Consider the following 27,599-nt stretch of genomic DNA (forward strand, 5'->3'; position numbering starts at 1 on the left):
CATAGCATGATTCTAAGAATCACTTTATGTTCATCTTAAGTGGGAGGAGCAAAGTTCACAAAAAAGGGCTGAAGGTCTTGTCCAGATGTAACAATACAGTTATGTTTACTTCAGTTCATCTAACAAATGCACAAACTTGAAGGATTTATAGCAGGCATTCCTAAAACTACAATACTCGTTCAATAAAGTGAAGACATAAGTGACAAGTCATACTGGTACTCAGGAATAACTGCTACAGGACAGACCCAGAACAGAAGAGGACAGAAAATCCCTGATTGTCACCTACAGCACCTAGCTCAAACAAGTCTGACACATCAATGATGTACTGCCCATACATTTTGGCACCGCAGCAGCCCCGTGCTCTGGGCATCTCAGGACTGGGCTGTAAATTGCTTTGAACATCCCACCAGAACTGAACTGAAAGAGTATGTTCTTATGTTCTTAGTATAAAAACATTTTAAAAGGCAAAATGAAATAGCGATAGACAAGGTATGTTGTGTCTGCCCACTCCAGTTTGTTTCTTCCTTAGCAGACATATACCATAGATCGGTGTTTCTCAAACTGTGGGTTGGGACCCAATAGGTGGGCCATGAGTCAATTTCAGGTGGTTCCCCATTCATTTCAGTATTTTATTTTTAATATATTAGACTTGATGCTACCATGGTATGTGACTGCATTTAGGGAAATGTTACAGATCTGTACTTTTAACATGTTACTATGTATATTCTTTTAACAATGATAGTAAATGGGACTTACTCCTGGCTAAGTGTAGGTAAGACTGCAGACTAGAGTTGTTAATAATGTTCCTGCTTGATGATGTCACTTTCAGTCATGACATAATTTCTGGTGGGTCCTGAAAGATTTTCATTCTAAAAAGTGGGTCCTGGTGCTAAATGTGTGAGAACCACTGCCAAAGATACTTAAATATAAGTCGATCTCACTGATAAGTCAAGGGCAGGTTTTGAGCCAAAAATCATGGAATTATTACAACCCTCAGATAGGTTCGGTAGTTTACAACAAAAAATAGAATACACAATAAACATCACTAAAACACAAAATACAGTACCTAAAAGCAGCAGCCATAAACATAAAGCCATACGGTAAAAAAGCAACAGCCCCAAAATATAAAATCCTCAGGTAATAGAACTCCAGCTATCCCCCCCATCAAATCTCCCCTCCACCACCAAAAGCTGCTTGAAATTTTAAAAAGTCTTCAAACCCTATCAAAAGTATCCAGGGAGGGGGCTGAGCCCAATATTCAGTTGTCCTACCAAGGAGAACACTTCAGTGCATTTCACAAAGCGGCCTCTAGTCCATAAAAGCTTCTGCTACAGTAAGTTTTCTCATCTCTACTGGCCTTAAGTGCTGTTTCCTGCACCACAACAGCATAGCTACCTCTGGAAATATTAATCTCGACATTTCTATTTTTGCCTCTCTCCTCCAACTTTTGGGTAATTTTTATAGAGATATTTTTACACCTTCTTGTCTATCTCATGCCTCAGCTGAAATACAACTGCTTTTAAACTAAGAATCTGCCAGTTAGCAACATCCAGGCTGCTTCTGCTCCTTACCTGTAGTCCTTTGTATGCAAGAGCTCTTCTGTACAAAGCTTTTATATTAGAGCCATCTATCTGAAGAACATGATCACAGTCCATCCTTGCCTCTTCATACCGACACAGCTTCAAGTAACAAAGGGCCCTAATATAATACAGCCAAACACAGAGCTCTGTAAGAACACACTGCAGTATCCTGGAACTGATTATCTATACAAAGCCACATTTCTCTATGACAAAATGTCATGTTTTGCAGTGTTGAGAGATAACCATGCAAGTTTACAGGTGTTTTCAGTCAAATTATATGCACCTGGATCAATACAACAACTGTATCACTCACAAACCGAAATCAGTGGCAAACTTCTATTGATTTTAACAAAGTTTTAACTGCATCTTAAGGACTGAGATAGCTCCTTACCTGTTAGTATAGATGGTGCATTCTTGAGAATTTAACTTCATGCACTCACTGTACTTCACCAGTGCTTCCTCATATTCACCCTTTTTCACAAATTCATTCCCTTTATTCTTAAGCATCTTGAACATCTCTTCTGGCTTTTCACCTTTGTCTGCAAAAGGATAAAAAAGATGCTTAGTCACCAATGGTTGCCTTGCCTGGGAAAACACTCTTGCTCTGCTTGGCAGCATTCAGGAAGTCAGACAGAAATGTGTGGCATATGTATCTCTCCATTTCTTGGGAGCATGTTGTCGCCAACCTTTTTCTCAGACTTGTCCCTGCAGGGATTCACACTGGCAATGGAAGTGACAGAGAGTGCATGCGCGCGCACACACACACAGGTGTATAATGTCTGCTTTAAATTACAGGGGGCCCCCATATCCATGGATTAAGTTATCTGCCGATCAGGTCCAGGGCCCCCCCCATGTGCCCCCCCATGCTTGCCCCCTCTGGAGGCGAGGGGTGCTCTGCTCCCCTTGCTTCTGGAGGGGCTTCTGAGCTCAGCAGCAGCAGAAAACGTCTGTCCCCAGCAGGCAAAATAATGGCAGGCAAAAAAAACCTGACTTCCAGTTTCATGAAGAAACTGGAAGTGATGTTTTTAATGCCTTATAAGGCATTGGAAGGCCTGGGGAAGCCCTTCCCTGGGCTTCCCAATCCCTTATAAGGCATTAAAAATGTCACTTCCAGTCTCCATGAAGCAGAAAGTTGTGTTATTTTGCCTGCCAAGCTTAGACTGAGCTCAGCAGAGGCTAGGGATGGATGTTCTCTGCCTCAGCTGAGCACAGAAGCCTCCTGGGAATCTTGGGACAGGCGTTTGCCCCATATCTGCAGTTTCAGCTATCTGCAGGGGGTTCCCGAATGGAACCCCGTGGATAAGGGGGCACGCCTATACAGTCAGAACAAGGAATTTTAGACCTTGCCAAATTCTAGATGGGAAATATATTAGGAATGGATTCTTAATCTTTTTAATCTCTATCAAGTAGTGGTTGTGATCCCAAAGAGCAACATATGCAAACCCAAACACTCTTCTGTGAGCACCAGGATCTTCTCAATTACTATTTCTGGAGGGAAAAGGTCTTCTGATTTCCTAAACAGATTTAAAAATTATTTTTGCAAAGGAAAGCATGGAGGCAAAAAGGGCTATTGGAGAAGGGATGTTTGAGAATTCCCTGGTGCAGTTAGTGACCGCATAAGAAAGCTTGTATGCACTTCAGATACTGCCCAATACTACCAAGTCTATGAATGTGCCTAATACTGGTTTTTGTTTTTTAATGTAGATTTCAGTTATTCTACTGGCACATACTAAAGTACACTCCACATACTGGGAATCTGTGACTGCTGATCACCATGCCTGGGTGCAGGTTTCTTTTGCTTTGACTCTGAAGTAAAGTTTCCTCCGTCCCATCGATGTAACTGAGCAGAAACAGGAACAACTGGAATTGGTGAGAGCTTTTCCCTCCAATTTGGACCATCCTGGTCTATTAAAGTCCTTGTGATCCTAGGGGAAAAAAAAAACCATTTCCATAGATCTTAATCACTTTAAAAATTGCAGTAAATTGATGAATTTTTTCCCAAGGGAGAAAATTAAAATATTGAGATTTAACTAGTATTCTCTTGAGGTTTTAAAGACATATTCTTTAAAATACAACCACAGCTAATTGGGCAAAGAGGTATCTTTGAAAATGGTGTCCCTGTTAATATAAATTTAACAGGGGGAGAGCAACTGTCCCTATACACCCCAGCATGGCATCTTTTCCAGGCTGTTGCTTGTGTCTCTTAAATACAGAAGACCTGTATCTCACAATCTAAAACAGATTGTGAGGAGATCTTTGGGGACAGGGAACTGTTTGATTTATTTTACTATGTAAATAGCTTTTGAATTACTCTTGTAAAAAGCAGTACATAAGTATTCTTAATAACAACAATATTCATGGTCTTCATTACACTTATGCCTCATTCTTTGTTTAGAAATCATGCAACATTTATGGAGGCGCCTACGAAATGGTGGTTCTATTTATACTCTTTTGTTGATTTTCAGAGCTGTCTCTTCAAAATGCAGAGTCCACCCCAAATATAAGCTGAAAAAGTCATGCTGAACTGTGCATCTCATTCAGATTTAGTGCAGATGTACTGCTTCCAATTGTCCAACCATAACTGAACCCTTCAGGTTCCATCCTCTCCTGCCTCAGACAGACATTCTTTCTTCCCCTTTCAGGTTTGCTATAGCTAGCACCAAGTCACAGTTTGGAACTATGGTCAGAAGCAGGCTACGGCTAGCTAAGACATGCTGGTGTAGACCTAACACTAACCACAGCCATCTCCAAAACTCAAAATGAAAGAGTTTGAAAGTCTGGCATGTTTCCTGTTGTCAAATCATTGTTTGGTGATCAAGCAGCATTACATCTGCATAGTGCCTCACCCGGACTAGGTAACTCCGAGTAACTGCCTCACCAGTGATTTTCAATCTTTTTCATCTCATGGCACACTGACAGTGTACTAAAATTGTCAAGGCACACCATCAGTTTTTTGACAGATGACAAAACACACCACTTTGCTAGCTGGAGCTCCCATCCCCCAATGGCCCTACTAATAAATGACCCTCCCCCAAACTCCCATGGCACACCTGCAGACCATTCACAGCACACCAGTGTGTCACAGCACAGTGGATGAAAATGGCTGAGTTAAGGTAATATTGAAATGACATGCTACTGTATGCTAATTACCTTGAGGAAAAGCCATTATATTCCAAGACCACCTCACTAATTACTACCTGAATGTATTGCCAAACTACATTGCTCTCAATGTACAATCACAGATGGGCTTTGACAAACCATCCAAGAAAGGAGCCACAATGCTAGCCATTTGAATGTAGTACAGGATTGTACCACCACAAAGGTATTCTCGGTTGATATTAATACACATATCTCCTATAAAACACTGTTTTGTTATAGTACTCTTTATTCCAAGTATAATTTTTACAGAATTTAAAAAAATAAAAGGTTAAAATACACAAAACTGTTCAAATGTTTGATGCAGAAGAGTACAACTGAGCTGTGCCTTCAGCCAAAAAAAGCTACATACTGTGGCTACTGCTGTGCCGATCAGTGCAGTCTGGCTAGCTTAGAGCCAATGGTTTGATGCCAGGAGATGCTTTGGGAGAGCAAATAAGGGGCAAGGCATTCTACTCTAGAAAACCTATAGTTCCCAAGTACGAATCAACACCTGGCTCATCCTTCTGGGAGTAGGTCCTCCCACCATCTTTTACCACTGCTATGTAGGAGGAATCAGAGCAGCAGATTGTCAATTACAAAGCAGACTCCAACCTAACCTACTGGTGAATATAGTAGCATTCAGTACATCTGCATTGGAAGTGTTATAATTACCAACTACAGAGCCATGTCACTCAGCACTCTTCTCCCAAAACAAATCCACAGCATAATAGAAAGGTATTGCTGTAACAGTGTGGCATGGAAATGAGGCTCTCTTTTAAGGATATAAATATTCAGGATTTAAACTGATCACCTTGAATTGTGCTCCTAAAGACAATGAGAAACTTAATAGATCCTGATGTGCTTGTTTAACACATTCCCAAAGACTCACTCCTAACAGGCAATAGGTCATAGCATTCCACAGCACACACAGTTCTCTGATCACACAGCATGAACCTTCATCAATGGCAATTACTATTTCCTGAGAGTACCAAGGCCTGAAAAACATAACTGCCTCAATTTAGACTAGAATTAAAATTCTGTTGAGTCACCTGTAACCATCTTCCAATTTAAAATGAGTAAATATTGGATCTGTTTACTTCTAACTTGGTCCATAGGCTCTATCCAGGATGAAATCAAAAGCAAGCCTGCTTTTTTTAGCAGGTTGATTCATGCAGGAGCAAAGAGATCTCACATTAAAATAAGAGTGGACTCTCCCAATTCAATCAATGCTTCTCTCTGCAGTGAGAAGTGCAAGAAAGGAAGTCCACAATCCTAAGACCCGCTTCCAGTCTCAGCTAGGTTGAACTACATAAAAACAAAGGGAAGACCAAACTGGGTCCTCAGAACACTAATATAAATTCATATCAGAATTTGACATTATCAGAGTCATTACAGATACATGCTGAACAGGAAAAGACTGAGAGAGAATAAGGTACTGCTTTATATTGTTTAGCGTTTATAAATATTACCAAATTTCACTTTGTAATTTCTTTGACAGCTTTCCTATAAATGCTCCTATAAATTCTACCACCAGGTGGAATTTCACCAGGACTGAGAGGATCCACCCAAATACCCAGCATATTACGCAATCACATCAACATCTTTTTACAACTGGTATCAAAGACAAACAAAATATATTGTAAGATCAACTAGGATTTCTCAGATATGATCTCAACACAGATAATCACTCAAGGCCACAAGTTCAGTACTATAACTGAGCTAAATCCCAGACTTACTGCTGGAAGACAGAACACTGAACATCCATTCAGTACTTTTTCCCCCAATAGCAAAAGTTGGACAGAGAGGAAGTAACTAGCTAGAGAAGTGGTTGTCAAACTGGTGGGTTGCAACCCACCAAAAGATTCCCCTGTCCCTTTAAGAGTTGGGGGAAGGGAGAGGGCAGTGATGCATTCCCCAGGATTGCACTGCTGCAGGCTACAGGAAATGTGAATCTCCCAGGAACTGGGAGATCCCACTCCAGGAGGTCTTTGCGATGCAATGAGGAAGGGTTTTGCGCATGCTTATGTCTCAACGTTCCAAGCATCGGGGAGCCCTGTGGAGGGCTGTGTGGGGCTCCCCATACCTCCAGGAGCCTGCAGCAGCCCTATGTTAGTGAAAGTAAGTAAAAGCACCTCCCGCCTCCCTTAGCGACACAATCCTGGAGATCTCATCACTGCCCTCAACCCTCCCCCTCAAAGACTTACTCAGGGAGTAAATTTCCCTAAAAGTTTGAGAACCACTGAGCTAGAGAACTAACTTCAATACAGGTTGGGTACCCCATCCAGAATTCTGAAATCCAAAGGATTCCAAAAATCACAACATTACTGAGTGCTGACATGACACTTAACAGGCAGAAAACATGTCTTGGAAATGACTCGCTGTGCAAGGATGCTGCGCAGAGGGCTCCTCAGAAGGGCCTCCTCTGCTCACCGGGCCAAGCCAATCAGCTGATCTTCTTAACAAATCTGCCCACACTCCCTTCTGTACTCACCAGCATTGAGGAAGAAGGCTTTTCCAACCTGCAAACTTGGTTTAATTGCTTTGCTGACCCCACATTGTTCAGTCACCAATCCAGGTGATCAGTGGAGCCAGGGTTGCAGATTGGGACAGGCTTCTTTCCCACTGCTTAAAAGTACAGGTGGGAATGAGGGCAGTCTTGTTAAGAAGATCAGCTGGTTATCATAGTGATTTCAGCATTACTGCTGATCAGCAGAGCTGTGGCTTGGTCCAGTATTCCAAAATCTGGTACACTTCTGATTCCAAGTGTTCCAGATATAGGATATTCAACCCATACATTCTTTTTCAGATAGGGGCAAATTAATGTGCAAAGAAAGCCACCAATATTCAGCTCTTCAAATATTAATATTACAGCAATGTTCTTCATCCTGGGGTTGGTGACTTTAGTATGGAAGGTAGCAAATCATTCACTCAATCTATGCAATTCCTTCACACATACATAATATATATTTATATACATTTTTCAACAAAAAGCAGTTCACATAGCAAAAATACATCAATGACGGCTCTCTGTCCACAAGAGCTCACAGTCTAAAAAATAAAGATGCAGAAGAGACACCAGCAACAACCACTGGAAAAAACGCCACGATGGAGTGAAGAGGGGTAGTTGCTCTCCCCCTGCTAAACAAAAGGGAACACCAGTTTAAAAAGTGCCTCTTTTCCCAGTTAGCAGGGGTTCTGCCCAGTTAGCATGAGTTCGGCTGACATGGTATGGGATCCAGCCCCAAAGAAGCTACTTACACACTATTTGGATAATGTGTGAAACGAGCTCCAAAATTTTCAGACCTCTCTCTTATTTGCATTCCTGGGAAGATTTTGTTAGAAGCCTTTGAGGAACTCAACAGTGACTCCATAGGAAACCAATTCAGTAGCACCAAAAGAGCATTTTTCCAAGTCTCAGGTTTCATACATTGTTCCAAATCAGTTTAATTTTATTTCACATAGTCCAGAAACAAATATTTTGCAAGCTGAAAATGAATTACCAGCAGGAGGAGGAGGAGGAAGAGAAAGAAGCAGCTGAAATAAGGAGATGGGTTGCCAGGAAGGAAGGAGTAATAAGCAGTGAAGCAAAAGTATAAATAAGGCCTAGAGAGGGGAAAAAAGTCAGTGTTAACAAAGGCCATCTTGTTAAAGAACAAGCAAGCAACCATCAGTTAGACTGGCAGAATTCGGAAAGTGACAATACACAAACATAAGATAAAAAGCACAGAAAGCTTTGCTAGTTTTCTTTATTACAGTATTTATATACTGTAATGGTTTCTATACTCTGTACTGCCCCTGCTTACAGCTTCTAGTGCACTATTGTTTGGATGGAGATCACAAATTCAGTGAGAGGCTGATGATTTGTAGTTATCCACGATGTAGCTCGAAGGCAGGGCATACATTTATTAAATAGCAGTAATACCATTAAATAGGTTGAACTAGATGACCTGTGGTCTCCTATACCTTTATCATTATGAAAATGGGGTGGGGGAGGGAATGCAATGGGTGCAACCTATTGTAATTTTCCCATCATCTTCCCACTATTGAAAAACAGCAGCAAAATGAAAAAACAAAGCCATTGTTTCTGGGACAATGAATCCTACATGAGTTTGATTCTATAGTTAGCCTTCACACTAAAGACTGTACATAAGGAAAAGGGTTAATGACAGATTTAATACTTTACAAAATTAGGAAAAGATTATATATGCAGATGATAAAAGAATAAATAGCAAGTTTGGACATGGAATGCTCGTACTGATGTTCATACTTTATACATACTTAAATCAGAATAACCCCCTCAAATTTACATGGTAAACTTGCAATAGCAAATAAATGTGGCTACATAAGAATGCATTTAAGTGGTCCTAATTCTGCACAGGATCGAGTTGTAAATATCTTAAGAAGAATTAATAATAATTTTGAAAGGAAAAAACTAGTAAGGATGTGTTACGTGAAAATCCCCTTTTTTCCTTTTAAGTTGTGATTTTTATATCTGGTTATGTATTATGGACTAAAACTCATGCAGGCCAAGCCTCAAAACACAGGACACACTTCCCCCAGCACACTTTTCCAAAAACCCTGTTGCTAAAGCAAAGACTTTAGCAGCAAAGTCTAAAGAGCAAATTGTTGTCTCAATCACTGTAAATCGTTGTTTAAATGTTTCCTATAGTTGTAGCTTAATCACTCTTAAGTACCATATGCAAACTGCCTTCCCCCCTCCCAGGAGGTCAGCCATGGCTGATAGCTGACTTCCTAATCATCCTGTTTTTCTTGCTTGCTCCACGTGTCCCACTGTGTGTAGTGAGCATGCGCATCCAGGACAGCTCTAGGCCACATCCGGGTCATTCAGGTCAGCATCCAGGTCAGCAAAAAACCTTTTAAGAGAAGGCTGCCATGTGCTCCCTCTCTCTCTCTGGCTGCCCTTCCAAGGCAGAGGTCCTCCATAGGATTCTCCACCCCCCCCCCAACTGCTTCTCAGGACAGGTAACTACATGCGTCTGGAATTCATTCCTTTCTTCCCCGCCCTCCTTTTCTCCCCTTCTCTCCATCTTTAGTTAGCAACTGGGTTATGCAGACCAGGGACCCCTAAAATCCTTCCCTAAAATCTATCCTTTTCTGATCTCCTCGGAATGCACCAAATACACTCCACACGCAACCATGAAAGTTAGGTACACTGTATCCAAGTACTAGGATTCAAGTAGACATATACTTACCATTTTTCCACGTGCATTATGTATCTGTGTGTTTTTGCAATAAAAATATAATCCTATTGAAAGTTATCTTTCTCCCAGTCTCTTTTCAAGCTAAAAAGGAATTTCTTTGCATTACGCTGTCTTGTTATCTAGCCTGCAATCCTGAGGTTTCCAAAAAGGGTAGTATATTAATTCCCCTAAACAAAACAGCCCTTTTTGGTAACATATGGTCATAGAAAGCAAAGAGTCAATTATATCACTCCACCAAAAGCCGAAGATTTGCTGTAACAAACCAACATGCTTAGCAACCACAACACAATTTATGACCAAATATGTTATGACAGCACTGCAGGCCAAAACTGTTCCAGATCAATATATTAATTTTATAAATGTTACCTGTTAACACTGTCATTTGCTGCCTGGATTCCACTGTCTATCTGAAGTACTGTTTTATAATCAACATATGCCTGCCGGTACCGTTCCATGGATTCATAGGCCATTGCTCGACGCAAAAGAGGCTTAAGAGAAAATGGATGAAGTTCCAGTGCACTAAAGAAAAATGGTCAGAAATGGTGACAAGTTGTACTAAAGAAGGAAGCTAAAGAAGGTAGTAAACACATACTGACATGGTTATAAAAGCGTATGCTAGACCTCTCTGATTTTTACCATGGATCAATCGTAAAACAGACAAAAGCTAAACACGTTGCTTGTGTCAGATAACACAGACCAACACACATTTTGCTTCCTTAAACATTACACCAATTCCTGGGTATTTTTGGGGTGCCAATTTGGGGTGAATGGTTCAAGCAGCTTCCTCATGAGGAAGCCAACACCATGGCTTCTTCATGATGAAGCTGCTTGAACCATTCAGTAATGAGGCTATACTATATCTCCAAAACTAGACGTGACAGGGCAAAACGGATGCCATTTTTTGAATCGGTACCCCAAATATACCCAGGAATTGGTGTAATGTTTAAGGAAGCAAAATGTGTGATGGCCTGTGTAATTATTCTGCTTAAGTAGTGCCCAGGTTTATATCTTATATTACAATTGTTGTTGCAGCTGCAGAATATGCAGTCATGAACAGAGAACATTACAGGCTGATCATGGATATCAGTTTTCTCTTTGCAATCTACTACAACTGCTAAGTGTCTTAAAGATGGCATTACTGCCATAATGAGTCAAATTATATTTCTTGGAGAACAGTACAGCACTTCCAATCCAGAACTTCCAAACTGCTTCTGCAGGCAGTTCATCCCATTACATGGCAAGCTCTTAAAAGGTGGTATTATTATTATTATTATTAAAATTAAAAAGTACATTTCAATATTTGGGAATTTGTTAAATGAGATACAAGGTTACTTTTAAGGCAATTGGCCTGTAGAGATTCTAAACAGTGAAATAACGGTATGAACAATCTGTGCAAAATTCATAAACTGCAAAAATAAGGATATTTAAAAATATTTGCTAGCTGACCACAGGGAAGCTGCCAAATCTACTCCTTCTGTTTCACCATAGCAGGTGAAACCTGGATTGGGAGTTTCTGTCTTGGCAGCTCATTGCACCTCCCATAATGTGTGTGCATGTGCATATGAAGTCATACCAGATAGTGACTCACTCAGTTTTTAAGCATCAACAGAACCCATAAATAACAAGAGTTTATAGACTGTTCTGCCTTGCTGAGAACTATATAAAGTAGCCTGTCTCTGAAGGTATTTTTAACTGAATTCACATTCTGCATGTTTTTGTTCATAGCCTCCTCCATTCAGAATTGATAATACCAACAAAAATCTGAAAAAGAACATGATATTGCCCTACCTTTCCCAATGGCTAGCCAATGGCTAACCCAAATAGGGTTGTACAGTGCTCCTGAAGGAAAACTACATTCTGCTTAAGGAACAGTTGTTTACAACTGAAAAGCATGCAGGATTCTAAACCAACAGAAGACATCCCACAATATGTCACATTGCTTATTTTGTACTTCTAACTCTTTTGAGTCCAACATAAAAATCATCTTCCCTACTCAATTGTGAAACCTGAATGCTTATATGGCAGTTCCAACCAATTATGAAATATATTTCATGCAGAGAGTTATAAATTCAATATGAAGACATTTCTTAACTCTGGAAAAGTTTCAATATTCAATATTTTAATCTCATGTCATATATATTTACCATTCAGTTATTTTTACAGTTAAGACAAGCCTGGGTAGTTATGGCTCTGTTGACCTCTATCTTTTCACATCTAAATTCTGATTCACTGGGCACAGATGAAAAATCTGACACTGAAGCCATTTCAGAACTGTTACTAACATTTATTGCAGCATGTTAAGAATGAGAAACAAATGAAAGCAGGACATTCAATACTATGCACTGCACCATAATTAGCGACCAAGGCTCTGAGTCTGTTTCAGGGAACTAGAGCACCACAACTTGCCATCATGTCGCAATTATGATGTCACAACTTAGAAATGTTCTGAAAAACAACAAACATGATTCCAGACTCAGGTATCAAAATGAAATATCTATACAAACTGGTACATGGTTCTGTGATCATCCTTCAAGTTTACATTCATTTTGTTTGAACATTTTTATTTAACTTGGAGAATTATTTTACTCTTCCTCCTCCTCCTCACACAAGAAATGATTTGCAAGCTGTAACATATTCTGATAGAAGACAAATATCAACACGAATGGGCATTACACATCATCCATTACACATCATCTGGATAATAAAAACCAATTCAAATACTATTATAATCATGAAGAACGTTGTCCCCCAGCAAAAAAGGTTGCTGTTTACCTGTTACAGTCCTGAATGCAGTCAACACAGTTTCCTTCTTTTAGGTAACATGCTGCTCTGTTTGAATGCAAAATACTTAGATCCTCTGGACTTTGGATTCCTAAAATTATACATAATTATAGTGAAAGTTGATTGCCGAAGTTAAATTTTATTTGTATATGAAAGATATGAAATATACAAAATTTTATTTGTATATGAAAGATCTTCATCAAGTTCCAAGTTGCATTGCAGTAGTGCAGGTTTGCTGATGAAGCCAAGCTTCAAGGATCTTTTGTTTATTCAGTATATCACCCACATATATCCCACTAGTTTAATATACAAGTATAACTCAGTTACTACAAAATCTAAAGGAAAAAACTATGACCCCCCCCCCCACAACTGCTTATTCATTACAGAGAAATATTCCATCCATCAGCTCCTGGAACACATCTAGAGATAGTGTACTGAGCATAGTTTGTGGGTATTAAAATGATCAAGAGCCATTTAAAATTTAAACACTTTTATAATGATTTAGATACACACCTGAACTGGTGGCATTCTCTATTGCCTGTGAGTACTTGAGCACAGCCTCTCCAAATTGTCCATTCTTAAATAATTCATTTCCTTCAGCTTTCAAGGTTGCTACAGCAAGGGGGAGCAGAATAGAATTGTTTTTTTCAGCCGATGAAGATTCTACATCCTTTAGCTTAATCTCTCTAGTTGCACTATTATTTTTTTCACCGCTTACATATCCATTTACATCACGGTTACAATCTTGCAAAACATTAGATGTCCTTTTTTCTGGTGTGCCTTTTTTTACATTAGTCTCTGAAGGGTCTCTGTGCTTCTGTGCTTCCTTGTGTTCCGATTTACAGCCATCTCCTTTGCCAGGAAACTTCTTCTGTGCATTCCCCATTTCAGTCTTCTCACTTGTGATCTCTCCTCCCACTACCACAGCAGTCTCTACAAGGAAGTTAATCGGCTAGGTTAGAGTTTGCATCATCAGAAGGAACTACTGTAAAAGCAAGGGGGGGAACATACTAAAAGAATATCAGCAGATTCTTTAGGCAGCCTTGCTTATCAAAATGGATTTAAGCCAACATTATTTGCAGTCTTGGCACAGCATATTATGCATAACTAATTTGCCACAGTGGAAATTATCATCAAATCAGCCGTCTTTAAGGATTTACAGTAGCCTGTTCTGAATGGTACACAATTCACCTTGAAATTAACCTTTTAAATACTGGAATAGACTCTGAAAGCTGCTCTGATTAGCAAATCACAAGTACTACATGTCAAGCCACAATTAAAATCTACAGTTACAGAAAGGAAAATAAACAGATTATTAAAAAAGTAGAGCCACCTCACATATTGTAAAATGTATACTGAATAGTATTATAATGTACTGTAAAATTATCTTTTCTCTCAGAACTACTGGAGAAAACTTGAGAAGACTATGTATATATTTTTTTATTCTTTATTATGAAAAAGCTTACCATACACTAGAAGAACTCACTAAGAGTTAGTTTACCAATATTTCCACTGCTACAGGATTAACAGAAAAACCAAAAAGAATGTTCATACATACAAGGCTGTATTTTGCAAGTTACTCACTCACTGAAAAATGAATGAAATTGCTCCAGAGTAAGCAATCTGGAGGTCAAACTGCTATGTGACTGAAGAATATTCAGGATGGGAAGTGTATATCCAGGATGCCACACAAACATACTTCACATGTGTTTTACTTCAGTTAGCCTCTATCCAAAAATACAATTTTGAATAGAAATATATTTTTAAAAAAATATTATAAACAAAAAATACAAGGTCACAATCCAGGGGTTGCTCTTAGAACCTGCTCCTCAAACTGCAAGGGCTCTTTCAATTCCCTCAGTTCGAAGTTGTTTGATTTTTTGTTCTGAATATTTTTTTAAGAGAACACGGGCCTACAAAATTGAGGCTCAGAAAAGTTTTTCCCAAAATTTATGGTGGTTTGGTATGAATTTGGGGTGCCGATTCCAAAAATGGCATCCGTTTTTGCCCTATCATGTCTAGTTTTGGAGATATAGTATAGCCTCATTAGTGAATGGTTCAAGCAGCTTCCTCATGAGGAAGCTGCTTGAACCTAAGAACAGCCCCACTGGATCAGGCCATAGGCCCATCTAGTCCAGCTTCCTGCATCTCACAGCGGCCCACCAAATGCCCCAGGGAGCACACCAGATAACAAGAGACCTCATCCTGGTGCCCTCCCTTGCATCTGGCATTCTGACATAGCCCATTTCTAAAATCAGGAGGTTGTACATGCACATCATGGCTTGTAACCCGTAATGGATTTTTCCTCCAGAAACATGTCCAATCCCCTTTTAAAAGGCGTCCAGGCCAGACGCCATCACCACATCCTATGGCAAGGAGTTCCACAGAACAACCACACGCTGAATAAAGACATATTTTCTTTTGTCTGTTCTAACTCTCCCAACACTCAATTTTAGTGGATGTCCCCTGGTTCTGGTGTTATGTGAGAGTGTAAAGAGCATCTCTCTATCCACTCTGTCCATCCCCTGCATAATTTTGTATGTCTCAATCATGTCCCCCCATTCACTAATGAGGCTATACTATATCTCCAAAACTAGACAGGGCAAAACGGATGCCATTTTTGGAATCGGCACCCCAAATATAACCAGGAATTGGTGTAACGTTTAAGGAAGCAAAATGTGTGTTGGCCTGTGTAATTGGAGAGGGAGGAATAATTGGAGTGGGCACTACTACAAATTAAGAGCATGGGTTGTATCAGAAGCCCAACATGAGTGGAAGAAAATTCTGCATCCCCCAAGTATCAACCCCTGAAGATTTGGGTTTCCTCCAATTCAAAATGGTATGAAGCATGGGGGCAGTCAGGAGAGGGAGATCAGCAAATCCCCCCCCCCCCAAACAGAAGTGTAATTCATTTGTACAAGAGCATGGTAGAATACCATTCAGCATAGCTACTGTCTTTCCTTAAACCAAGTCAGTGATCAAATTATACAGTCATTTTCCATTTTCTTTCAAAGAAAGTGATTACAAGATTAATGATTACTTTTATCTCCACCTCCATTTTCATGACTTGCTTCATTTCCTCCTTGATCTTCACCAACATCTGATTCTTCTATATCTTGAATAAGTATTCTTTTTCCCTTGATCTGGATCTGAGATGCAGGTTCTGAATCTTTCAGTTTCTTCTCAATATCTGACAAATTTTTCTATAGTATAAAAGCAATATTAGTTTACCACTGTCAAGTACATATCAGTTATGTGCTGTGTTTAAGACCATGTCTGGTCTGAGAAACAGGGCGTTAGTTTCCTTCTAAAGAATCCAAACTCAGTAAGAATTACATGTAACCCAAATATTTACATACTCCACTGTGAATACTGGTTGTTCCCAATAAAGGAATTTTTAGATTGTTTCTGTGACTTTTATGGTAATTTGTCAGAAGTGCCAAATGGGGTATACCCCAAAACTGTGGCTGTCATAAGGGTACAGATGCATCACAATTCAAGAATTCAAATATGGGATTGCTTCTGGAGAAGCCCAAGGGTTGAACAGGAACTCTGGGTCTTCTCCCTTCTTGTAGTGGGTCTTATCACCCTGTTAGGAGGAATCAAGGTCCGGTCAGCAATATCCAACAGAAAGACACTTCATTGATTCATAGCAGAAGGCAGTAATATCGAAGTTCCAAAAATTCATCACTCTCACACCTTTCTTCACACGCAGCCAAGTGGGTTGCAGCACTGAAATGATGCATCCTAGTTGGGGGGAACAGAGTGGCAGATCTCAGCCTCAGCCTCTCCAAGCGTTTTCTTTTAACCCCGGAACAGTAATCTCCTAAGATGTGTCCCCCTGTTTTAATTAATCAGCCTTCTCAAGGGTGGTCTTCCAAAAGAATTATTATTATTATTATTATAAATAATAATGGTATTTATATACCGCCTTTCTGGTCATTGGATTACTCCTCTGACTTTATTGAAGGTGGTTCACATAGGCAGGCTATCTCTAAACCCCTGAGGGGATTTTTTACAATGAAAGGTTCTATCTTTCAGGAACCACACAACATTTCAGATGGATCTTTCACAGTCTGGTATCACTTCTGGCCTCCAGTTGCCTCCCATGCTGGCTGACAAGCAGCTCCTTCATCTCTCACTTGAAGGGCAGCCAAGACATTCTTCGCTCACACCAAAGAGCAGGTTGAATAACTCAGCTTAGCTTGTCAGCTGCTTCAAGGTCTCGCCATTCACAGAGCTGCCGGTGGCCTCGAACTGGCGACCTTCAGATGTTATCTTCGGGCTAACGGAGGCTCTGCCCTCTAGACCAGACCTCCTGCCCAATCTGGGTTGAAACACCATCAAGGTAGTTACACAGGTTTCTCCTTTGCAGGCCCACTACTTCTCTTTTCTAGACATCCTTGGCTCATAGAGCAGCTGCACTTCTGTTTCAGAGAAACATCCTGGCACTACTGATAACCGGCCAGCCATCCGGAATGGTTCAGGCTGGTTAAACTCCTTTCCGCTTACCTTTCTTCATCCTTCTGGCTCAGGCATAGAACCATCCTTTTTCCCTGGCCAGTTTCACTTTCACTCTCCTTTCACAATTTCATGTTTATCTAATTCCTATTTTGCAAAGATAGCATTCTAGGGGAAGGGGGTAAAGAAGGAAAGTGGAATGAAAAGGAAGTCTTATTCTTTATACCAAGCCTAGTTACTTCTATAATTAATTTTGCATTCAGCATATAATCTGTATATGTGTATGTTCAATGAGACTTACTCTCAGGTAAATGTGTATAGTGCTGCAACTTCAATCATATCTCAACATAAAATATAGCAGTTCTTAAGCTTTTTGGCCTCCAGAGCCCTTTCCACTCTTAAAAAAGAGTATCGGGAGCCCAGCAGGTGCATACATGGAGTGGCACAGCACCAAGCCCTACACTAAATACTGGCAAAGAGCTGGAACAGGATAGAAATGAGGAAGGAGAGCCACGAACAGGGGAGGCTGTTGGGGAATAACAACACTGAGTAGTATTCATCAGTTGAGTATCTAGTTCTTTAAAAATGAAATTGTTTGTGGTCCCTTTAATGGTCTTTCTAAAGGGTGTGTTCTTTTGCTGATTCCTCCTTGTGTATATCTAGCTTCTTGTTTGCTGACTTTTGCAGTACAGGAGAGTGTATTTTAATCTCTGTTTTTAACTATTGTTTTATTATACTTACATGCATCCAGGGGCAGCTATTTAGGGCTCCTGGTCTTCCAGTTTCAAGAATCTTGATGTGAGAAAAATGTTTGTATAAGTCTGCATCAGATTGTGATGCCTTTGGTCTTAAATTTTTGGGTCTGAGTTTTTGTGCCTTGGGTTGCAAGCAGCCTGGGTAGAAGAGAAATAACTATTTTTTGCCATAACCAACAGTGGCAGGAGGGATGGACAACCAAGCTAGGCAGAGGGCAGATGGCGGCCACTTATGGTGTGCTCATGGAGTCTCAGGGAGCCCCAGGGCTCATAGGAAAACATTTTGAGAAACACTGGTCCAATATAAGCAACACAATTTTATAGACCTTCATATTTCACACAAAAGCTGTGAAGTCAACTACTAATGCTTACTTTAGCTGTAGCATTTTCTGGCTCAATAAGCAATGCTTTCTTCAAATCTTCTGCAGCTTCCTTCAAATTCTGTAGATTTTTATATACAGTGGAACGGCGCATAAAACCTGCAAATAAAGCAGGATTAACGTATTAACTTTATTGCATGATTTTCAAGTTAAGTAATATACTTCAACTCTAAGATTATGTAAAACAAAAGGATTTTATGTAATAATACAGTTATCTACTACCAAATGGCTATGTAATAATAGTAACAGCTTAAATAAACATTGATTTCATTTGACACAATACAGATCCATACTTCCCACATGAAAGGTCCTGTAACAAATGTTGCTCATATGCCTCCCTCTTGGCCATGCTATCCTGAGGGAAGACACCAATTCCATTGCCTTTCAGCCCCATACATTCTTAGGCAGAGGCATTTTGTTTATGCCTTTTGGCTTTATTATGCCAAATCAACCAGTACATAAGGAGACTGAGCAAAAAGAAGCAGGAAGTTTTAAATGGATTTGCTCGAGCAAATACAGGAAATATATTTAAGACAATCAGTGACATAGCTAGAGGGGCACAGCAAAGTATTAAGTTTTGCAGGTGCCTCCCCCTCCCCGTTGGAGACATTCTGAGCAGTGGGAGCAAAACAGAGATGTAACATGCTCCCACCACCCAGAATGGCTTCAAACGGCAGGAGGAAGGGGTGCTGCTTGCATGACGCGTTCTGGTGCCTGCAAAACTTAGTGCTTTGCACCCTCTCCAGCTACACCACTGATGACAATGCATATTAATAAAAAAGCACAATACATACATAATACATCTTCAATCTAATCCAATTTAACCTTCCAGTCTACTGTATGTAGGTTCAACATATTGACTGTGAGATTCAGCTACTACTCCTGACAGCCGATGCTTTTTTAAAAAATTCCAAACTTTAATCCCCAGCATCTCCAGAAATGTCTTGTCTAAAACCTTGGAGAGCCACCGCCAGTCAGTAGCAACAGTACCAAACTAGATGGACCAGTGATCTGACTGAATACAAGGTAGTCTTTGTTCTTAGAAAGGCAAAGCTTTGGACCAAGGAAAGCTCAGAGGTTTCTTACCCACAGAGGAGGCTAGTTCTCTCATACCAAGGAGGCTATAGTTGTTTGCAGGAGATGTAGAATCTCCTCAACTTATGAACAATCATATTACAAATGCCATTTTCAGCTCCAACTTCCTTTTTGCAGCCAATGCTGCAGAGTATGGAAGCTGCCTGGGAGAATTCCAAGCAGCTCCACCATGAAAAGACAACACTGAGTTTCCTGAATGTGAAACTGACAATCACTGTAACAGAGACCATCCACCAAGGTGACCAAGGCCCCGAAGCCAGGCCTGAAGCCAGATTGAAAAGGATCCAGATAATCCGCTTCATCCAGGATCCTCTGGAGCTGAGACGCCACCACCCGTTCGATCACTAAAGTTAAACAGGGAGCTTCTGTACATACACATTTTAGAATCATAATTATTTTGCTAAGTTCTGGCCAATACCAATTATCCATCCATGCATAATTATAAAAGTTTAACACAATTAAATAAATGTGTTTAATTATACCTCCAAAAAAAATACAGTATAGCAACTTCCACATATGTTCATCATCATGTGTTTCAGAACTGCATTAACATGTACACATAAATTTGAAAAGAGGTGTTTGTAATGCCCATACCCTATCATCAGACATGAGAAGAAAAGGATTCCATTTGCAAGGAATGCAAGAAGCTGGGTTATTTATTTAAATAATTTTTATCTTGCCCGTAACTTAAAATTCAGGATAGCTTACAATATGAATCATACATGCAATATAATCAACTATAAGTTAAAAATAAAATCAAAACAAAATACCAGATCATGATTATGCAAGGGCTTCCCCACCCCCAAAACCACAAACACAAGTTTTCAGTCAGCAGCAGAACAGCAACAGTGGGGGCATGTCAAACCCTACAGGGTAAGGAGTTCCACAGGATGGAGGCAACCACTGAGAAATCTTTCACAGTTAATCCCCCAACTGAACACAACACTTCAGAAAACAGTGGTATCCACAAGGAGACCATCTCTGAAGGCTCTTACAGAATGGGCAGATTTACATAGGAGCCAGTAGTCTTTGCAGTATTTAGCCATGTAGGGCTTTAAAGATAACCAGCATGTCAAATCACACCCACCCCAAAACTAGGAGCCAGTGCAGCTTTATAAACAAGTGTCACATGATCATAGAGCGGAAAGTCCATCAGTACCCTGGCAGCCACATACTGCACCAACTGTAGTTTTTGCAGGCTCCTCGTAGGCAGTCCCACATACAGCTTTGCAATAATCTATGTGAGGTAACTAAGGCATGGGTAACTGTGGCTAGGTAACTGTGGTCTGATTGATATATACAAAATTATGCATGGGTAGGACAGAATGGAGATGCTCTTTTCCCTTTCACACAACACCAGAACCAGGGGACATCCACTAAAATTGAGTGTTGGGGGAGTTACGACAGACAAAAGAAAATATGTCTTTACTAAGTATGTAATTAGTCTGTGGAACTCCTTGTCACATGATGGCATCTGGCCTAGATGCCTTTAAAAGGGGATTGGACAAATTTCTGGAGGAAAAATCCATCATGGGTTACGGACTAGATGGGCCTATGACCTGATCCAGTGGAGCTGTTCTTATACCGGAGTGGGTACAACTGGTACACCAGATAAAGTCTGGCAAAAGCACTTTGGATGACAGCTGACACTTGTAGGTACAGGAATGAAGCTGGGTTCAGAAATACTCCCATGCTGCACACCTTATCCTTTAGGGCAGGGGTCGGCAACCTTAAACACTCAAAGAGCCATTTGGACCCGTTTTCCAGAGGAAAAAAACACCTCAGGAGCCACAAACCCCTTTTGACATCTAAAATGAAGATAATACTGCATATATAGTTTTTTTTTTTAACCTTTATGCTCTTATAGGTCCCGTTTTTATAATGTAGCCCCCTCTTGTAGCTTTTAGTTAGTTTTGTCATACATTCTTGTCCTGTTTTCAGACGCCTGGTCCTCTATGGTGTTTTGCCTGATTTCAAGGCCATTCTCTGCCTGGAGAATTATGCCCACTTTAAGCAATTTGGCTCCCCTTCTTTCCCCCAGCAAATGACCCTGGTTCTGCCCGGCACTCTTGCTGGACCCCACCTCCAGGGTAGCTCGCCTGTTCAACCTGCAGAGGTCCTCTCTCCTGCCAGCAGCCTCCCGCCACTACAGCAGCCCCTTGGTCCTCAGCAGGTCTTGGGCACAGCAGCCACACACCAAACTCCAGTGTCTCCAGCAGTCCCTTAGTCACAAAGTCAGTCAGAGTACCCAGGGCAGAGTCCAAAGTCAATAAGCCAAGTCACAGTCCAAGGTCAGATTACAAAGTAAGTCAGTCAAATCAGTCAGAGTATCCAAGTCAAAGTCAATAAGCCCAGTCAGTCTCCTCTCCAACCCACACCCCTCTTCCTGCCTCAGGTGCTCCTTATATCCCTGAGGGCCCTATTGCCTTCAAGTGGCTGCAGCTGTGCTGCACACTCTGCTGGATGCCCAGGCCTTACCCTTAAAGGGGCCACTGCTGATACCACATGCTACTTCCTCACCAGTTCTTCCAGGATTCCAATACATATGGCGGTTATGACATCTGCTTATCTTACATGGATACTAAAGAACTCCCCCCACCTTCCAGAGGCACCCTGCTGGAAGGAAAAAAGGGCACAGACTCCAGAGGTGGGGAAGAGAAGAAGCCAGAGCTGGGAGGGGGGGCAGCCACAGGCCAGCTTCTGCCCTGCCTGCCTGCCTGTCCTCCCTCACTCAGGCTGCAACCCTCTCCACACTATCCTGGGAGTAAGCCCCATTGGCTACAAGTTCTGAGCAGACAAGTTGGTTGGAGCTCTCAGGTTGCAGTCCTCTCCACACTGTCCTCGGAGGAAGCCTCACTGACTACTTGTGAGTAGACCTGCATAGGAGGGGGCTGAGGCTGCAGCCCTCCACACCTTCCTGGGAGGAAGCCCCACTGACTACAGCAGGGCTTACTTGTGAGTAGACCTGCACAGGAGGAGGCTGAGGCTACAGCCCTCCACACCTTCCTGGGTGTAGCCCAGGGACTACATCGGGGCTTACTCTCGAACAGACCTGCACGTGCTCCCACTGGCTCCAAGGCTGCCTTCCCAGGCACCCTTTCCTGGGAGTAAGCTTCATCCGCTGTAATGGGGCTTACAACTGAGTAGACACACAGGATGTCACCTCAGCTGTGGAGAAAAAGCCTCTCCTTGCACTGAGTGGGGACCTGCTCAGGGAAAGGCAGGCTGCAAGGGCTCTAAATGGCTGAGAAGGAGGGCAGCTCAGGATTGGCTGGTGGTCAGCCAGTGAAGGACCCTGAGTCATTCCAACAGAAAAAGCCAGGAGCCTGCTGGATGCTGATTGGCTGAGCCTGCTGGAGAGTTGGGGAAGGGAAAAACAGGGAGCTTAAGCCTGCAGAGCAGGCAAAATTGAAAAGGGAAACCAATGTGGGGCAGGTGGGGGTGAAGGGAGAGGAGGGCAATGAGCTCAGGGGGCGGAGGGAAGCAGCCTGCCCTCCCAGCACAGGTGCCTCCTGTTACCTCCTTTGCCACTTTCACCTGGAGGAGCCGCAGCAGACAGCTGAAAGAGCCACATGCGGCTCTAGAGCCGCAGGTTGCCGACCCCTGCTTTAGGGGAAAAGAGTTAAGCAAAGAGTGACACCCATTAAGCAAAGAGTGACACAACAATGCTGCTCTAACACGTTTCCTAAACCAAAGAACTTATTTCTTGCCCAGATTTAACAAAGCAGGCAGGCAGGAGGTCTGGTCTAGAGGGTAGAGCCTCCATTGCCTGAAGATTAACATCCACAAGGTCGCCAGTTCGAGGGCACCGTGCTACCTTGAAGCAGCTGGCAAGCTGCAGCTGAGCTGTTCCATCTGCTCGGAGCGTGGGAGGATGGAGCCAGAATGTTAAACCAGATCGGAGTGTAACACCTTGAATGTAGTGGTTCTTGAAAGAAAGAACCTTCTTTCAATTTGTAAAAATCCCTGCGTGGATTTAATAAGCCTGCCTATGTAAACCGCCTTGAATAAAGTCTTGAATAAAGACCAAGAAAGGCGGTACATAAATACTGTATATTATTATTATATTATAACTTCTCTCCTCTTACCAGCAGCTGGATGGAACCATTTTGTCTCCAACCTTACATGATGTGAAGGAAAATCAGCTTTTTCAGCAAATGTAGAAATATGTGAAGAAGCCTTAGCAAGATAAATTACCCTGTACCTTGTGAACAATTCATTTTCCATATATCAGAGGGTGATGTTAGTGGTGCTCAATAAGCATTACTGAAGCTATGAGAGCAGGGGAATTCCAATTGCTCAAATATGCTGCAATTCATAAATTTAATTTGGAGTGCTTTGGCACAAATACTGAATTTGTTCTGTTGATTTTAAATGGTTTGCATCATCACTACATTTTCAGAAAACCTTTTTCTATTATTTTACCTTTTACATTTTCAGGGTCCATTGTTAATACAGTCTCACAATCCTGAAGAGCAACATGCCAATTCTGGAGTTTTATTTCTGCCTGAGCTTTATTATTATATGCAGCCACAGTTGGAAATGCTGATATGCTCCTGCAAAAGATTACAGGCATTAGGAGACAGATTGAAATTAATACAAACAGTTCAACAAAGAGACTTGGCACTATAAAGACTAAAAAAGGTCATTAGACAGAACCCATTCCACCAGATGCATGAAACACTAACCTCTAAGGACGAGCAAGTCCAGCATGGCTTGACTTGAGTCCAGTCACAAGTCTCTGCCCCCACAACTCAACTCAAATGAGTCCTAATGGGGGGACTTTGAGTCACCCAGAGCGTTTTCATGACTCGAAAAGACTTGAGTCACGAGTCATTCCCTTTAAAAAGCCAGCCACAGCTCCATGGAAAAAATGGGGCTGCTGCCAGGGTGTGTGTGTGCACATGCGTGTGTTAGATTCTCTAAACACTCCTCTACTATTCCCATCCCATCTATAAACAAGGTGGGAGGGGGTGGGTCAGACTGAATAACAGCAGGGACAGAAGCTGCAAGAGAGAGGAGGGTCATGTGCAGCAGCTGGGAGGCCTACCAGTAAAACCCAATCCTTCGCAACTCTACTCAGAAGTAGTCCCATTTGTGCCAGTTGTTCAATGAGGCTTCCTCCTACCAAGTAACAATGGAGCCAAAAGGAGCCGTGCTGTTGAAAAGCATGTTCGCTACAAACCACACCCCCCCCCGGCTTCCCTGCCTCCTCCACTCCCTGGGCTTCTCCAGCCAATCCTAAGGCAAGAACCCCCTTGGGCTCCTCCTCCTGTCCTACCTTATCCAAAGAAACAAATCAGACTGTCCATCCTTTGTCCAGTGACCATCGGTTCAGAGACGGAAAAGAGCCCACTCCCACCTCCCCCCGCCTCCTGCTCGATGCAAAAGCAAAACATTAACCCTTCCCTGCCTCCTGGCTGGAAATTCCCTGCTGCTCGACTGGTGTGAATGATGGCCCCATGAGGTCTTTTACACCACAAAAAAGTAAGCAAGCACACCCAGGCATAGGCAGACTGGAGTCTGCGTGCATGGGGGCCAAGACAGTGGCCTCAGACTTGAGTCAATGCCCCAGATTGACGCAGGTGACTCACGTCTGCACAAGTCAGCAAAAAACATGTGTTTTTGCAACTCGAACTCGGGTTACCTCCCATCCCTGCTAACCTCACATTGTGAGATCCATATACAAGAATACAAGCAGAAGCACTGGGTGGGGATGTTATTATAAAAGGAATCCAGGAGGCCCACCTATGCAATGGAGAGATGCATCTCATCACTGTATACAGCACAACTGAAAAGGATGTTCAGTCAAAACAGTAAATGATTCAAAGTGGGTGTGGCCCATTTCATTCCAGTAATGAATTGACAAAGTGCACATAAACATTAGAAACCAACACCACAAGTCTCCAGTCACTTCCAATTTCTATTGAGTCCATTCAACTCAAAATAGAAACTTAAACAGGTTTCAATGTGAACTTTTATACATACATATTAAAAAATTCAAAGATCGTGGATAAGCACTGAGGTAAGGCTTGTAAGAGACGCCAGGTGATTTTTTAAAAATAATTTCAGGAGGAGGTCATTTAGAGCAGGGGTGCCCAAACCCCGGCCCTGGGGCCACTTGCGGCCCTCAAGGCCTCTCTATACAGCCCTCAGGGAGCCCCTAGTCTCCAATGAGCCTCTGGCCCTCCGGAAATTTGTTGGAGCCCACACTGGCCCGACGCAACTGCTCTCAGTGTGAGGGCAACTATTTGGCCTCTCGAGTGAGCTGTGGGATGAGGGCTCCCTCCACTGCTTGTTGTTTCACGTCTGTGATGCAGTAGCAGCAGCAAAGGAAAGGTCAGCCTTGCTTTGTGCAAGGCCTTTTATAGGCCTTGAGCTATTGCAAGACCTTCATTTATTCATATAAGTTCATTTTAATATATTCATTTATGTATACTTATTCAAATTTGAAATGTAAATTAATTCGGCCCCCGACACAGTGTCAGAGAGATGATGTGGCCCTCCTGCCAAAAACTTTGGACACCCCTGATTTAGAGCATAAGAAAAGCCCTGTTGGATCAGGTCAAAGGCCCATGACACCTATGGAAATCATGGTATTTTATGTAACCAGCTACAGCTTTGGGAGTAAACATGCCACGTGTATATACCAAGCTGCCTTTTTTTGCCCTTTGAACTGAGCAAGTGTTAGTAGAAACGGTAGCTGCCTTTCTGAAACTAGCAGTTAAGAGTAGCAGATCAAGACACAAGGTACTTTGGTGGGCCACTGTGAGATACAGGAAGCTGGATTAGATGGGCCTATGGCCTGATCCAGTGGAGCTGTTCTTATGTTCTCATTAAATGTTGCACAGCCCAATCCTGAGCTACCCAGCGCAGGCAGCTGCTGCTGCATCCAGGGCACTCCAGGCAGCCACTGCCTCCTCCTTGGGAGAAGGGGACTTTCATACCCTTCCCCCAGATAAAGCGAGTAACCCCGCAATGGGGCTACTCGATTCTACGATGACCCAAAGATCAGCATAGAATGAGGAGTCTCCATGTTGGACGGCCAGCCCAACACGGAGGCTCTGGATCAGGTGAAACAAAGCTCCACTGGTCCCACCTCCCTCCCACCCCGCCCCTCCCACTCAGCACACCTCCTTCCTGCTCTCTCCCTGCCCTCCCTCCAACCTAAAACACCACCTCCTCCTCGCCTCCCCCCATGCCCCCACCTACTTCTTCACTGCTCAGTGGTGCATGTGACTGGGTGCTCCACAAGCACTAGCCCAGCACTGGCCAGCGCTGGGCTAGCACTGATGATAAGGCCCGCTAATGTGCCTTTCAGCACATTTGCAACAGTGTGCACCTGTAGTGAGCCAGTGCATGCTGAGTAGGATTGGTCCTTTATCATTGTAACTTGTATTTATAATTGTTTGTATTTACATGCCAATAAAGGTTCTGATGATGAAACTGAGCAAGTATATGTGTGACTTTGTGGCTGCCCATTCCAGTGCTTGGGATAGCTTAATATAAAATCTCCTTATAACCTTGGGTCTATCCTGTCATTTCCTTGGCATCCCAAACAACATTCGGGCCCACAGCCAAGGCATACACCATCTCTGCCCTCCTTCCCCATTTGGCTGCGGCACCAATCAAGACAAGGACACTGCTAAGGCGTGCCTCTCCTTAGCAAGGGTATCCCTAGTCAGCCCTTGGTCTTCCCTGTCTCTTTTCTCCACTCTTGCTGTCTCTCTTGCCCCCTTGGGGCAGCTTTTACTGCTTCACTTGACTCTGGACAGGAGTGCCTTCAAGGTGCGCTCCCTGGATATTTTCTTGCCCCTCCATCTTCTGAAGGTGTGCTCCTGCCATCCCTTGCTGACAGACAGCTCTAACCTATGATTGGCTGTGCTATTTTTTTAGATCATATCCAGGATTTATAGTTGCACATTTTTAGATTTTTTATAGTTTTTAAAATATTTGTAGCATTCTGGTTTCAAAAATGTTATTGTGTAGCATTGCAAAATAAACTGCCATAAAACAAGGGCTACCCGTACTCTGTTACACACTATTGCTAGCACCATATAGCAATCCTCTAATAAACAACAAAACAGAGAGTAACTCCTAAGACAATTTCAAACACAATCTTAAAGAAACCTGGTTAAAGATTTACCTTTACACACAAAAATATAATTTTTCAAAAAGATATGGTGC

The 27,599-nt window shown here is 42.1% G+C and overlaps 1 protein-coding gene across 1 annotated transcript in view; it reads right to left on the bottom strand.

Annotated features, from left to right (window-relative positions):
• Positions 1–27,599, bottom strand: part of SPAG1 (sperm associated antigen 1) — a 45,931-nt gene that overhangs the window by 4,808 nt on the left and 13,524 nt on the right. Inside the window, exons 8-16 of the mRNA XM_066624080.1 lie at positions 23,838–23,968; positions 18,310–18,416; positions 15,762–15,924; positions 13,235–13,654; positions 12,713–12,812; positions 10,307–10,459; positions 3,330–3,505; positions 1,972–2,119; positions 1,572–1,698 (exon numbers count right to left, since the gene is read on the bottom strand). Coding sequence (XP_066480177.1) covers positions 1,572–1,698; positions 1,972–2,119; positions 3,330–3,505; positions 10,307–10,459; positions 12,713–12,812; positions 13,235–13,654; positions 15,762–15,924; positions 18,310–18,416; positions 23,838–23,968 — 1,525 coding nt within the window. The remainder of the gene's footprint in view (positions 1–1,571; positions 1,699–1,971; positions 2,120–3,329; positions 3,506–10,306; positions 10,460–12,712; positions 12,813–13,234; positions 13,655–15,761; positions 15,925–18,309; positions 18,417–23,837; positions 23,969–27,599) is intronic.

Source organism: Tiliqua scincoides, chromosome 4 (genome assembly GCF_035046505.1).
Source record: "Tiliqua scincoides isolate rTilSci1 chromosome 4, rTilSci1.hap2, whole genome shotgun sequence".
NCBI classification, from domain to species: Eukaryota; Metazoa; Chordata; class Lepidosauria; order Squamata; family Scincidae; genus Tiliqua; species Tiliqua scincoides.